Raw genomic sequence first — 15000 nt, forward strand, 5'->3', positions numbered from 1 at the left:
TCTTTTTTGGCACGAGACTTCCGGTCTCATTCACTTCCATTCATTTTTAGACAATAAAAACAGCTTGTTTCGCTATTTGATGTTGCAAACTGATATTTCCTTGTTATATTATACTACTTGGTCAGTATAGTCATGCCAACATTTGTTTGTAGAGCAAGTAGTTTGACCATTTTTTGCCGGTTATTATTCCTAGTCATTTCTCCCATAGGCGACTGAAACGGAAGTATCGCGAAAACAGGCGCACTTCCGCATTTTAGAATAAGGTCATTACAATAACTTGTGTAATTACCCTAACCTGCAGAGTTACCCTAATTAACTTATAGTTAAGCTTTTAAATGTCACTTTAAGCTGAGTAGAAATGTCATGAAAAATATCTAGTCTAATATCATTAACTGTCATCAGGGCAAAGATAAAATAAATCAGTTATTAGAAATAAGTTATTAAAACTATTACGTTTAGAAATGTGTAGAACATTTTTCTCTCCGTTAAACAGAAATTGGGGAAAAAACAAACAGGGGTGCTTATAATTTAGGGGAGCTAATAACTCTGACTTCAACTATATATATATATATATATATATATATATATATATATATATATATATATATATATATATATATATATATATATATATATATATATCAGGAGGGCTAATAATTTTGACTTTGTGTATTTACATTTGTATTGTATTACATGTGTATTGACTCTAAGGGTTAAAAACATGCACACAGAATCCGTGTGGGCCTAACAGTAACAATTGGAGGTGACTGTTATTCAATTGCTGATGAAATGAAATTTAAAACATGAGAAACACAATTTGACACAATGGTTCTCATAAGACTGTACCTAAGCAGAGAGGGACCGGGTAGTTCCACCTCCTCACTGGTCCAGGCATACATGTGATATGGGCATTTCCCTAGACAAAAACAAAACAGATCAACATTTCAGAAAAGACAAGCACTGTGCCCTTAAGATATATATATATATATATATATATATATATATATATATATATATATATATATATATATATATATATATATATATATATATATATGTGTGTGTGTGAGAAAAACAAAGAAGTGATCAATGCAGAAAATGTTTGAAGGCACACTCTGCTCTCACCTGTAAAGAATATCCTTGCTCACACTGGAACATGACAACATCTCCCACCATGTATCGATCGCCAATTTTAATCCCATAGGTTGGAGTCTGAGGCTCTGGACATGTATCTAAGCCAATAGCTGTAAACACACACAGTTCAAGACTCTGGTTCATAAAAAAATCTCTGCAGAATATCACTGTGTAGAAAAACAGCTTCTGGCGTGGTGCTGTCTGAAAGCATTTAGGTGGAAGGACTGTTTCCTGACTAATTATATTATGGGTGTAAATGTGTACACCTGGCTGTGGTTTGTGGAGAACAGGTGTCTCTCTCTGGCTCTACACCTGCAGCCATACTGATCATTTGGCTGAATTCTGCTGGGAAAATACAGCTGTTGGCAGAAACCAGCACTTTCCACTGCCATTTCCTGCTTGAGTACTTGCTATTAAGATAATATGGGACATATCTAGTCTGACTTCATACATCTATCATTCCATCCGTCCATCCATCCATCCAATTATCCATCCATCCATCCATCCATCCATCCATCCATCCATCCATCCATCCATTCATCCTTACATTAATCTATTTATACATCCATCTATTGTTCTATCCATCCATCAATCTATCCATCCATACATCCATCCATCCGTCCATCTATTGTTTTATTATTCCATCCTTCCATACATCCATCCATCCATCCGTCCGTCCGTTCGTCCATCTATTGTTTTATTATTCCATCCATCCATCCATCCATCATTCCATTGATCCATTTATCCATCCATCTGTTCATCTATTGTTCCATCCATCCATCCATCCATCCATCCATCTATTGTTCTATCCATCCATCAATCTATCCATCCATACATCCATTCATCCGTCCGTCCATCTATTGTTTTATTATTCCATCCTTCCATACATCCATCCGTCCGTCCGTCCATCTATTGTTTTATTATTCCATCCATCCATCCATCCATCATTCCATTGATCCATTTATCCATCCATCTGTTCATCTATTGTTCCATCCATCAATCCATCCATCCATCCACCATTTCATTGTTTCATCCATCCATCCATCCATCCATCCATCATTTAATTGTTCCATCCATCCATTTATTGTCCTACTGATCTATTTATTCATTCATCTGTTGATCTATTGTTACATCCATCCATCCATCCATCCATCTATTGTTTTATTATTCCATCTATCCATCATCCACCATTTCATTGTTTCATCCATCCATCCATCCATCCATCCATCCAACATTTCATTGTTTCATCCATCCATCCATCCATTCATCCATCCAACATTTCATTGTTTCATCCATCCATCCATCGATCCATCCATCTATCCATCCATCCATTCATCCATTGTTCTATTGATCCATTCATCCATCCATCTATTGATCTATTGTTCCATCCATCCATCCATCCGTCCATCCATGATTTCATGTCTATCTATCATTTCATTGTTTCATCCATCATTCCAGTGTTTCATCCATCCATCCATTCATCATTTCAATGTTTCATCCATCCGTCCATCCATTTATCCATCCATCCACCATTCAATTGTTTCATCCATCCATCCATCCATCCATCCATCATTTCATTGTTTCATCCATCCATCCATCCATTCATCCATCCATCCATCCATCCATCCATCCATCCATCCATCCATCCATCCACCATTCTATTGTTTCATCCACCCATCCATCCACTATTTCATTGTTCCATCCATCCATCCATCCATCCATCATTTTATTGTTTCATCCATCCATCCATCCATCCATCCATCCATCCATCCATCCATCCATCCATCCATCCATCCATCCATCCATCCATCCACATCACTGCACAAGCAGTGTTTACAATGGCAATTCTATATTTATATTCTTTTTCATTCTAACCAATGTATATACATTTGTAAATATCAGGATTGATCTTTCAGTTGATCCACAAATAAAATAAAAAATCAATATACATTACACAGAGCAGCTCCTGTTACGTACAGAATGGCCATTGTGCTGCATTCAATAAAAGGAAAACTCATCCTGATCAAATGAAAAGAATTTGAAGGTTATTCAACCAATAAATGTATAGATGCTTCATTTCACACAGCAGAGGACTCAATGCCACTTTCCTTTCAGTTATGCTTGTCACTTACATAAAAAACTGAGCATTCTCTTTAGAGGTTAAGGTCTAGAGTGAGGCCAAAAGTCCAGTAGGATGTTGTGCTTTATTTAACACTGCTTGGATCCGGTCATTTAAAAGAAATCAATAGAGTAATGTTGTTACGCTGTGCTGTTGAATCGTACCTGTGTATTCCAGATGGAAACCTGCTGCGGACACGCTGATGTCTGACACGAAGTTCAGGTAGAGGTTATTAGACGTGCTATTCAGGAGCTGAGGAATGGTGGTCCCTGATAAAAAAAAAAAAAAAAAACAGAAATTGTGTTATGCATGCAACGGAGATTAAGCAAAGCTGTGATTCTTTACTTCTGCACCGTCAAAAATCTCAACAGCTGGGGTGGAAATAAGTAACAGATAAAGTGGACCGCCAGCATACCGAAAGGGTGGGCAACATTAGACACTTATTAATGCGAGCATCTTTAATGTTCATGCTGTGAGGAAAAGTTGTGGTACAAGCGTTAACATTTGTCTTGTGACATCGCACCGTCATCGTTTTAAACACTGCCTGCTGTACAGTTCACGTCTGAGGTCAAGCTCTGAGCTGCTGGAACCGGCTCAATTACTGTTCCCGCAGCGCTGCCATGAAAACCTTGACTGTCCCTGAAAGCAAGATAAAGTCACTGTTCCCAATAGGACACTCTAAACCGCTTCCCTTCTTCCTGAACAGCCCACAAAAACTCTTACAAACACGGTGAAGTATGACGAGGCAGTATGGAAGGCCAGCAGGTCAAACGCCTGTAAATGAAATGTGTCAAATTTACATTACAAGAATTGAGGCTGCAGCTAAGTGAAGGACGATTTGAAGGTCTGAAGTTTGCATATAAGAAGTTGAAAAATAAGCAGTAAAATGCTTTACTTGTGAAACCAAATTTATAAAGAATTTTTTAAAATTCGGCCATTTCATCCTGAAGCCCAAGACCGGTTGCGCACTGAAGCTAAGGGTGCTTTCACACCTGCCTTATTTAGTTCGGTTGAATGGCACTAGAGTTCTTTTTCCCTCTTGGTGCGGTTCGTTTGGGCAGGTGAGAATGCAGCAATCGTACTCGAGTGCACACCAAAAGCGGACCAAAAAAGCGTACCGAGACCTGCTTGAAGAGGTGGCCTCGGTACACTTTCAAACGAACCCTGGAGCGGTTAGTTTGTGGGGAAAATATGATCCGAACTAAAACAGACCCAACCGCAAAAAGTACTGTGCCTTTTGGACAACTCCAGCTGCTGTAGGCTGATGCGCTGTGCATTATGGGATCTGGAGGAAAAATATTTGTTGACATCGCTTTACCAAAAGAGAGAGTGGGAAAAACATTACCAGATGGATCATTGGTAATATTTCTGCAAGATGACCATGTCGCAGTTTAGCTAAATTAATCCACGCCTCCTCCTAAAGTGACGTGCGATGCATTAAAACATTGTTTCCGCGCTTCATTCTCAAAATGTATAGTTTGTCTAAAGCAGGGATACAATCAGCCAGCGCAGTCGTCCCTCCAGAGTAAAAAGCGACATTTTGTGTCTGCCGGTTTGTTTACTTGCAGAAGTTCACTGGCATTTCCCCGCACGTGAATTCTGGTCAATCAATAAGCAGTTTAGGAAATATGTTCAACAACATCTGGCCAATGAGAGATGTGGATTTTGTCAGATGACTGCATTTTGATTCTTTACAACTAGTTCGGACCAAAGCAATCAGTGTGGTGTGAAAACGACCTAAAGAAAGCAGAAAATGCAATAATGTATCATTTATTGCCCTTGGTCCGGACCAAATGAAGTGAACTACAGATGTGAAAGTACCCAAAGTAGGACTGAGTCAAGTTAGTACCTGGATGGGAGACCACATGAGAAATCTAGGTTCTTTTGGAAAGGGTGTTAGTGAGGCCAGCAGTGGGCGCTCAACCTGCAGTCTGTGTGTCCTAATGCCCCAGTATAGTGAGATGTTAAACTAAAGTCCTCATTAAAAATACCATGGTACTTATAAAAGGTGTGTTCGACTGCAAAGGTGTGCACAGCTGCAGCCGGTGATCAATAAGATTAGACGAGTGCAGACGGGGGCGGAGTTGAAAACTAAGTTGTCAAGCCGGACACTTCAGGTATAAATAGCTAAACAGGAAATATATATATATACACACACACACACACACACACACACACACACACACACATACAAATACATATATATATATATATATATATATATATATATATATATATATATATATATATATATATATATATATATATATATATATATACATACACATACATATACATATTATTATATATTATATATATATTATGGGTGGAGCCGAACCTAAATACGTTTCTGTGTGTCGATCACATGGGTTTCCTCCGGGTGCTCCGGTTTTCCCCAGTCCAAAAACATGCGGTACAGGTGAACTGGGTTAGCTAAATTGTCTGTAGTGTATAAGTGTGAATAAGTGTGTATGGATGTTTCCCAAAGATGGGTTGCAGCTAGAAGGGCATCCCCTGCGTAAAAATAACGTGCTGGATAAATTGGCGGTTCATTCCACTGTGGCGGCCCTGGATTAATAAAGGGACTAGGCTGAAACGAAAATTAATGAATATTAGCATTTAAGCTAGAGATCTATAAAGCTATTTCTCATTAGATAACGACTGCCATCCCATACATCTTATTTCGACATACTTAAGGAGGGATCAAGTGTTCATTAGGAGGATACCCCCAATCCCCCCAGTGATTGGCACCCTGCATATGTATTTTTCATGTTAGCATATCATTATGATATCTTTTAATGATAACACTTGATATTTGTATACATTTATGCAAAAAATTTGCATATGCAAATATAGTTAAAGTCTGACAATTCCATTTGCTTTTCTGTGTAATCAAATGGCCCGAGTACATGTTGACCATTAAGTTCTGTTTATTGACTTTTGGCCCTGTTGGCCCTACCATACACAACCCACTGAGCCATCGGGCATCAGAAATGACAAGCTGTTAGCCTCAGTCCACTTTCCTCTGTGTACAAACAAATGAAGTGCTGAGCGGTGAGGTGCAGTGCCCATTAGATGTGCTGCCAGACATAGCAATTAATTAGCCAGCCAAAAACAGCATGATGTGCCGTCTCCAAGTTTGCTGGCTCCAAGAATTACAAACGATTGACTTTCTTCAAGGTGCAACTCAATTAGTGATATCAGGTTCGAGGCGAGGAATCTCTGATGTTTTCATTTGAATTGAATTCTTGTAAAGACTGAGAGCAAAGATCGTTTGGTTTAAAAGGACTCATGAAAAGTACTGCTATTTTAATACCCTGGTAATCTAATTCAAATCTGATTTACACAAGTTTATAATGCTGTGCTTGAGAATGCTTGATCCTGATTGGCCAATTATGTATTTCTGAATATTGATGTATTTCTGTATACAATCTGTATTCTGCAATATCAGCACTCGTACAGCCTCTTCATAGTTGCGTATTACTCTGCTCACATAGAGTGGCAGCCGATCAATAAACTCACTACAGTTTAACAAATATTGCTGCTATTGGACAACATAATGTACTTTTGAGGCTTTTTTAGGCGAGAATGTTGTTGTTTAGATTAAACTATGCAGTTTATTTATTAGGTTTCTGTTTTAAATATTCATAATTTTGGAGATTCGATGTATTGGTGGCCATCAGCCTGTCATACTGAGCAGAGCAAAGATGGTCGACAATCCGCCACAAGATTCAATTCAATTCAGCTTTATTTGTATAGCGCTTTTACAATGGAGATTGTGTCAAAGCAGCTTCACATAAATGGTCATAGTAACTGGATCAGGGTAGTTCAGTTCATAGTGTTTAAGTTCAGTTTAGTTTAGCTCAGTTCAGTGTGGTTGAAAGTCATTACTGAGAGTCCAAGCACTGAAGAGCAAATCCATCGATGTGTAGCTCTATAGATCCTGAACCATGCAACCATGCAAGATGGCGACAGAGACTGCATAATAAGTCCTTAGGGTAGAAAAACAGCATTTTCTATGTGCAAGTTTCAAACTACAGCTGATCAAACCATTATAAAACTTGTAAGTGACATTCTAAGACGATCTCTCTCATTGGTATGTTGTAGTGCTGTATTTATACCACAGTAATCTGATAGTGTTTGCTTTGCTTTGGCTTTTTCAGGGATAATTATTGCAAAATCTCGTTTGCAACGGAGAAATACTGGGGAATCTCTGTAGACTGATGACATTTCATGCCATTCAGCCTTACAATCTTAAAATGTAAGCAAAATAATCTGTTTTGTCATCACTTTAGACATTACGCAAGAGAATCATTCAAACACTAGCTCCAAAGTGATGCTGGTAAAGTAGCAATGGTTTCAGCTGTTCTGACGTCAGCTGCCGATGTGAATGAATGGCAGAAGAAAGTAGTTCCTTGTACAAAAGGATTTTTGAGACTCTCCATGTTTTATTTTCTTTTTTATATACACAATTATACCATCGAACTGATGTATAGACGCAATATGACAAGTCACTGGAGGGACACTAAGGCCTCGAGATAACGCACGATTTACAGCCATATCGCACTGCTACTCATGTCATATTGCTCATATATATCCATACAAACATATTTTGTAAATCTGAACAGATAATAATATAAATAATAAAAAAATATTAACTTTAAATATTGAAATCAACTTACTCATGTCAGGACATGCATAAGCAGTATATATTGTACTGATACATGTACTTTTAATTAAAGGAAAAACCTGTTCAGTTTAGAGATTTCAGTCTATAAAACATGACAGTGAATGTTTTTATTCTATGAACTGAACGCTCACCTGAATAGCTGCCCAGTCTGGGTGCATTGTTGTCTGCGCCATCATAGAAATCCAGGGAATCCCAGTTGTGTTCAGTGGCAAAACTCACAACTTGGATCTGATTAACAGAGAAAACAAGAAAATGAGCAGAACGCGGCAGAACAACAGCAGAAAGACAGACACATTAATCAGAATGAGCTTTATTTGCCAAGGATTTTTTATTTTATTTCTTTGTGGTTTACAGAAGCTCTGGTAACATACGCACATATCAACACAAAAGTAAAGAAAGGTTATTTAAATAAGTGAAAAAATCAAGTAAACATTAACATTATAATAATATACATACAACATATACAGTAAATACATATAATCAGGGCTTGACATTAACACCCGCCAACCCGTCAAATGCGTGTAGATTTCAGCTGTGGCAGGTTAGACAGATACTCTCACTAGCCACTTTGGCTGGTTGAAAATAATTTTTAAATTGTAGTTTTTATTAAAAGCAGGGTTTGACAATAAGGATGGCCCAATATTCGTACAAACGTGATCTTAGAATCAAGAAGCAGCAGGACTGACACAAATAATTGTGATCACGCAAGCAAAATAATCCAAGTGAACACCAAATGAGATTATGACCATTCGCACGCACAGGTGATGTGATGCGCACGACTGTTAAAAAGCGCATGCGCTCCCATTCATTTGCGCTAAGCAACCGTGTCTAGAAGACACACAACTGGTGCGATCGGTTCTCTTTGAAATATACTGGACAAAAAAATAGATGATGGTGCACCCACAGTCCTGCTGCTTTCAAAAGCTCCAGATTTAAAAAACAAAACAAAGCAAAACACTTTTATAAACAGCAGCAGTCACTGCTTTTGTTAATTATTCCTTTAACAGACTATTAACAGGCCTGATATTAACTGTGTGCGCGTGATCATTTGTTTTATTATCACACACACTGATAAAAATGATGTCTGCAAAATTATTGCAAACAATTTATTTGTGTTGACTTTAAACAATTAAAATAATTTAGTGATTTTTAACATAATTTGTTTGTGTAAATTCAGCCTAAATAAATTGTTTACTACCACTTAACTTAAAACATGTTAGTAAATATCCAAGAAATCATATTTAAATTTATTTTTTTCAGTGTACGGTAAGTTTTATTATTTTTTTTTAGTTCTTACAGTTATTTGTATATATATATATATATATATATATATATATATATATATATATATATATATATATATACTTTTTTTAAAGAAAAAGGTTTGTTAAATTAAAAAGTGCATGTATACAGCTATATTTTGCTTATTTTAATACATTTAAAATTTGTGGTTCATAAATAATAGTTACGTTATTTTTGGTGTGGTCAGAGATTTGCTAAATCCTTAATTTTAAGCTCTGAAAAGTCATGGGAAATGAAAACTAATTGCAATGCAACAAACCATTTGCTCATGCACATTGAGCAAGCTCATACACAACACACACAAAAAGTGAAATGAATGAGGAGGCATGTGGACAAAACACAACATCTAAATCAAGTAATTTTATCGCGTCAAAGTCTAATTTCTGCATATAAAATATATTTTTCCAACAACAAAAGTGTAAGCACGCGCGCTTCTGTTTCCTTGCGTGAAGCAACTGTGTCGCAAACGCAACTGGCGTGAACGGTTCTCTTTGAAATAGACTGGAAAAAAAGCACTGCTTGTGAACCCACAGTTGGACAGACTACTTTGCATAGTTTTAGATACATGACAACAATTTTGCTTGTTTTGACAAGTTATTTAAAATTTGTGGCAAATAAATATTTTTAGTGCGGTTCAAGATTTGTTAAATCCTTAATTTCGGGCTCTGAAAAGTAATGTGAAATTAAAACGAATTGCAATGCGAATGCATTATGAAACCACAACTTATTTGCAAGGACATACACAACACACAAAAAGTCAAATGAACAAGGAAAATCTAAATCAAGTAATTTTAGCATCAACAGTTTTTGCATAGAAAATATATTTTCCTTGGATTCAGAAACTTAAACAGGTCTATATAATGGAGAAAATGACTTGTCTACAAATGAAGACTGATATTTTTCAGAAGAGGTGGAAAAGTATTATGACATATTTAGATATGTATATTTAGAGGTTGCTTAACCTCACCTTTTTATCACTGTAATTGGATGCAACTACAATGCAACACAATGTAACTACACTGAAAAAAAAATATTCAAAGATGATTCATTGGATTTACTCATTTAACTCAATATTTTGGGGCTGAATTTAAACAAACAAATTAAGTTGAACATTATTAAAGATAATTTGTTTGTTTAAATTCAACACAAATAAATTGTTTGCAACAGTTCTGCATGCAACACTTTTTTCAGTGACAGATGTACAAACGTATCACCTGTGAGGTAATTATGATGGCAATATATTTTATTTTTATTTTGTATTATTATTTTTTATTGATTTTCCTTATTTTTTATATTATTATTATTATTGTTATTATTATTATTTTAGTTTTAACATTATTATTATTTTTATTTTATGTATCCCCTCATGTGTAAGGGGTAAAACTGTTGGGGAAGGGGTTGTTCTGTAAAAAAATATATTGAAAAATCTTAAATAAAAAATTTCAAAAAAAGTAAATATATATTTTCCCAACAACAAAAGTGAAATGTGAAAATGGCAAGTCTTTAGTAAAGCTGGAAATCTACTAGCCACAGTGGCTGGTGATCAAAAAAAAAGTTAATGTCAAGCCCTGTATACAAATATAATGAAATTGCGAATATATCAAATTATATTTTTAAAATAAATAATTAAAACTTGGGTGAAATTTTTTTTTTAAATATTTGAGAAAAAAAAAAAGAAAAGAAAATTTCACAGAAGGGCTGATAATTTAGCCTTTAACTATATGCTGTTGTAAGAGTTATTATTATTATTATTATTATTACTATTATTATTAATAACAATAATAATATTATTATTATTATTATTATTATTATTATTATTATTATTATTATTATTATTATTATTATTATTATTATTATTATTATTATTATGCAGGATTAAAAATAGAAAGTAGACACCGGTCAACTTGGTGCACCATAACAGATGTTTCTAGTCCAAGGTACAACCTCACTGAATGTAATGAAGGAATCTTTTATTTTTTATTTTTTGTTGCAAAGTGTCACCCGAGTCCAGCGTAAACACAGAATAATCTTTAAATAAACACTCTCAAAGCTCTTAATCCACAAAAATATGACAACATTCAGGAAAAAAAAGCAAGAAACAGACTGGCAGAAGTTTTGCAGAACTCAACTCCTCGTCATTTCTAAATTAAACATTGTCTCATGCATAATTAATTGGACATTAAGAATTCCCTTTATTGTAGTTTAAACCTTTCCATCACTGACGCTTCCTGTCTGAAACATTTAATTTGAGACGCTTCAAACAAGCTGCTCGTACTCACTTGTATCCCAGCTCCCTCAGGAACAGACACCTTCCACACGCAGTTGAGGTTGTTATCGTAGGGCTCCGGGTATCCTGGGGACAAAATCGTCCCCTTTCGCATTGTCAGAATCCCTCCACAAGGCACTGTGAGAACCAATCAGAGGACAGGAAAGTGAGATACCATGAGAATGAGGTTTTATTACTGCGCAAAAGGAAGCAGTTCATCAGAGACTTTTGATGAAGAACCAATGGTAAGACTTTAGTTTGGGTCACAATTCAGGCTAGGAACTGGGTTTCTCAGTAGCGGTTGGATAAACTTGGAGTGAATGGGAGAGTATAACAGAATTTTTTTCAATCACATTGGCTGAAATAGTAAAAGAAAAACGGTAACACTTTACAATAAGGTTCATTAGTTAATGCATTTACTAACATGAACTAATCATAACCAACACATGTACAGCATTTGTTAATCATAATTGAACATTTACTAATGCATTATTAACATCTAAGTCCATGCTTGTTAACATTAGTTAATGCACCATGAGTTAACATGAACTAACAATGAACAACTGTATTTTCATTAACTAACGTTAACTAACATGAACAAATGCAGTAGTAAATGTATTGTTCATTGTTTGTTCAGGTTAGTAAATGCATTAATTAACATTAACTAATGGACCCTATTATAAAGTGTGACCAGAAAAACTCCACAATGGCGTTATTAAGACTTTCAGAAAAAGAAAATAAATAGTGGGAGACTGATAGCAAGGGTGCCAACCATAATTGGGGTGCAAATTACATGGGGCTTAGGGGGGATTGACCCCCCTAATTAACGCTTGATATCCCCTGAAGCAGAGATGAGAAGTACAAATACTTTGTTACTGTACTTAAGTAGATTTTTCTGGTATCAGTATTTTGCTCCACTATTTATTTTTCTGACAACTTTTTACTCTCTACTCTTAAATCAGACTCGTTACTTTCGTTTTCATGTATTTGGTGGTGCGATCTATATTGTTTCTTGTCATTGCGCAATTTAATCGCCTTTTTGATGCAGTGAGCTTATTTTTGTCATTGTGCATTTATTTTTATTAATAAATAGGGTATATGCAGAGCTAGTGTTTCTTCCTATACTGATAAACTACCGGTGAGCGGTGAATGTGACTTTTTTTCCCCATTTTATTCGGTTCCTTTAACAGCACTGATGTAATTACAATACACACAGTTTTGGCAATCATTTCTAAATAATAATAATAATAATAATAATAATAATAATAATATTAATAATAATAATAATAATAATAATAATTCAGGGAATATTATTATTATTATTATTATTATTATTATTATTATTATTATTATTATCATTATTAAAATAAAAATAATGATAATAATAACAATAATGACATTAATAATAATAATATAAATAATACTAAAAGCAGTAGTAGTAGTAATAATAAACATAATAATAATAATAATAATAATAATAATAATAACAATAATAATAATAATAATAACAATAACAATAATAATAAACATAATAATAATAATAATAATAATAATAATAATAAATTGTATATTAATAATAATAAGAACAACAACAACAACAACCTCAACAACAACATCAAACATAATAAACATAATAATAATAATAATAATAATAATAATAATAATAATAATAATAATAATAATAATAATAAACATAACAATAATAATAATAATAATAATAATAATAATAAACATAATAATAATAATAATAATAATAATAATACATTATATATTAATAATAATAATAATAATAATAATAATAAGAAGAAGAAGAAGAAGCACAATAACCTCAACAACAACATCAAACATAAAATTAATAATAATAATAATAATAACAAATTATATATTAATAATAATAAGAACAACAACAACCTTAACAACAACAACAACATCAAAAATAATAATAATAATAATAATAATAATAATAATAACAAATTATATATTAATAATAATAAGAACAACAACAATCTCAACAACAACAACATCAAATTTAATAATAATAATAATAATAATAATAATAATAATAATAATAATAATAATAATAATAATAAAATGTGCTGCATTTAAAAATCAGAGAAAGGTCTCTTCATTATCTCCACAGTCTGGTAAATCACTTCATTCCTGTTTGCTGAAGTCCTGCCAGCTACTGTCTGAAGCGACACTAGAAGCCAGAGAGTGGATCTGTCAATAACAAAGCACAGGCTGCTATCTGACTCCAGCAGGGCAGAACCGTCTTTGTTATCCCACGCTTAGGTAAGATGCTATCTGTCAAGGACAAGGGGGATAATCTAGAGGTCAAAGCCAATCACTCTGTTTAAACAGCTACGAGCTGGCCGAGACACCCTGATTGATGTCCCGTTTTTTTTTTTCTGGGATGGAGAGCGAGGAGGAAACAGCGAGACCGGATGTGGAGCAGGCCTCAATATATCTGTGTCAGATTCTTCAATTATTAACCAAATTCGCTTCCCTGCAATTTTGGGGTCATTCATTTTTAAGCAGTGATATATAGAATGCGGCGTGCGCTCGCTCAGGTGCCGGTGTGAAATATGGCCGATCTCTGACCTTTCAGACAGAAGCTACACGGAGAGCAGGAGGAAATAAAACAAGGTGGGACACCATAAAACAGGTGCCTGTCTGAAGCCATGACTGGATGTCAGCACTCACATATTTCATCAGCACTCGTGACAATAGAAAATAAAGTGTGATAGTCTACCAGGATATGGCAACAAATGCAGCAACATGAGGAAAAAGGAGACCTATTGTGCAAAACTCACTTTTAGAAGGGGTTTAAACACAGCTGTGTGTAAGCACAGTGTGAGAATAATCAGTTTCTGATGGTAAAAATTAATTAATTCAACTTTTATAGTCACACTTGATAAAAACAGTCGGCTGAAACACTTTGATTGACATTCTATTCTCCCTTTGTATGTGTCATCAGAGAGGAAAAACCCCGCCCATTAGTGACAATCTCTCCCGTATTGCACTCGCAGAAAAGAAAAAAGGTACACGGCGGTACAAATAATGATCCTTAAAAGTACCTTTTATGGTACAGAAAAGACATCTTATGATATTGCTCTGCAACTTTTATGGTACAATTGAAATAAAGGTACAAAATCCCTCACTACAATATCAATGAAAATAAATTTTACTGGAAGCTAAAAATAAAAATGAAAAAAGTGATTTTATGAATAATTTCCATATTAAAACATGAGTCATTATTTAAAAGCATATGTTTAAATTAACTCATAAAATTTAATTATTAAGTTCTTTAAAACAAAACAACTGGTAAAACAAAACTATAAGTATTGTTAACTACACATTTAAGGCATTTTTAATCACTTTATTATTTTTTTTCTTCGTTTAATCATATTTATGTTGCACTATATAATCATATTGCACTATAAATGTACATTAAATATACATTTATCCAATTGTGATTTTGGATCTTTT

At 34.4% G+C, this 15000-nt stretch overlaps 2 protein-coding genes across 19 annotated transcripts in view; both read right to left on the reverse strand.

Moving 5' to 3' along the window:
* ppt1 (palmitoyl-protein thioesterase 1 (ceroid-lipofuscinosis, neuronal 1, infantile)) overlaps nucleotides 1–15000 on the reverse strand; it is an 847627-nt gene that overhangs the window by 641789 nt on the left and 190838 nt on the right. The window lies entirely within an intron of this gene.
* csmd3b (CUB and Sushi multiple domains 3b) overlaps nucleotides 1–15000 on the reverse strand; it is a 1026877-nt gene that overhangs the window by 249940 nt on the left and 761937 nt on the right. For all 18 annotated transcript variants that reach the window (XR_015517226.2, XR_015517225.2, XM_087296029.2 and 15 more), the window contains 5 exons: nucleotides 11525–11649; nucleotides 8075–8171; nucleotides 3418–3522; nucleotides 1126–1244; nucleotides 847–916 (listed from right to left, as the gene is read on the reverse strand). Coding sequence is in view for 16 of the 18 variants with exons in the window: in XM_087296029.2 (XP_087152155.1) it covers nucleotides 847–916; nucleotides 1126–1244; nucleotides 3418–3522; nucleotides 8075–8171; nucleotides 11525–11649 (516 nt within the window). In the remaining 2 variants the exon portion in view is untranslated. The remainder of the gene's footprint in view (nucleotides 1–846; nucleotides 917–1125; nucleotides 1245–3417; nucleotides 3523–8074; nucleotides 8172–11524; nucleotides 11650–15000) is intronic.

The sequence above is a fragment of the Danio rerio genome, chromosome 19, assembly GCF_052040795.2.
Source record: "Danio rerio strain M-AB ecotype USA chromosome 19, GRCz13ab, whole genome shotgun sequence".
NCBI lineage: Eukaryota > Metazoa > Chordata > Actinopteri > Cypriniformes > Danionidae > Danio > Danio rerio.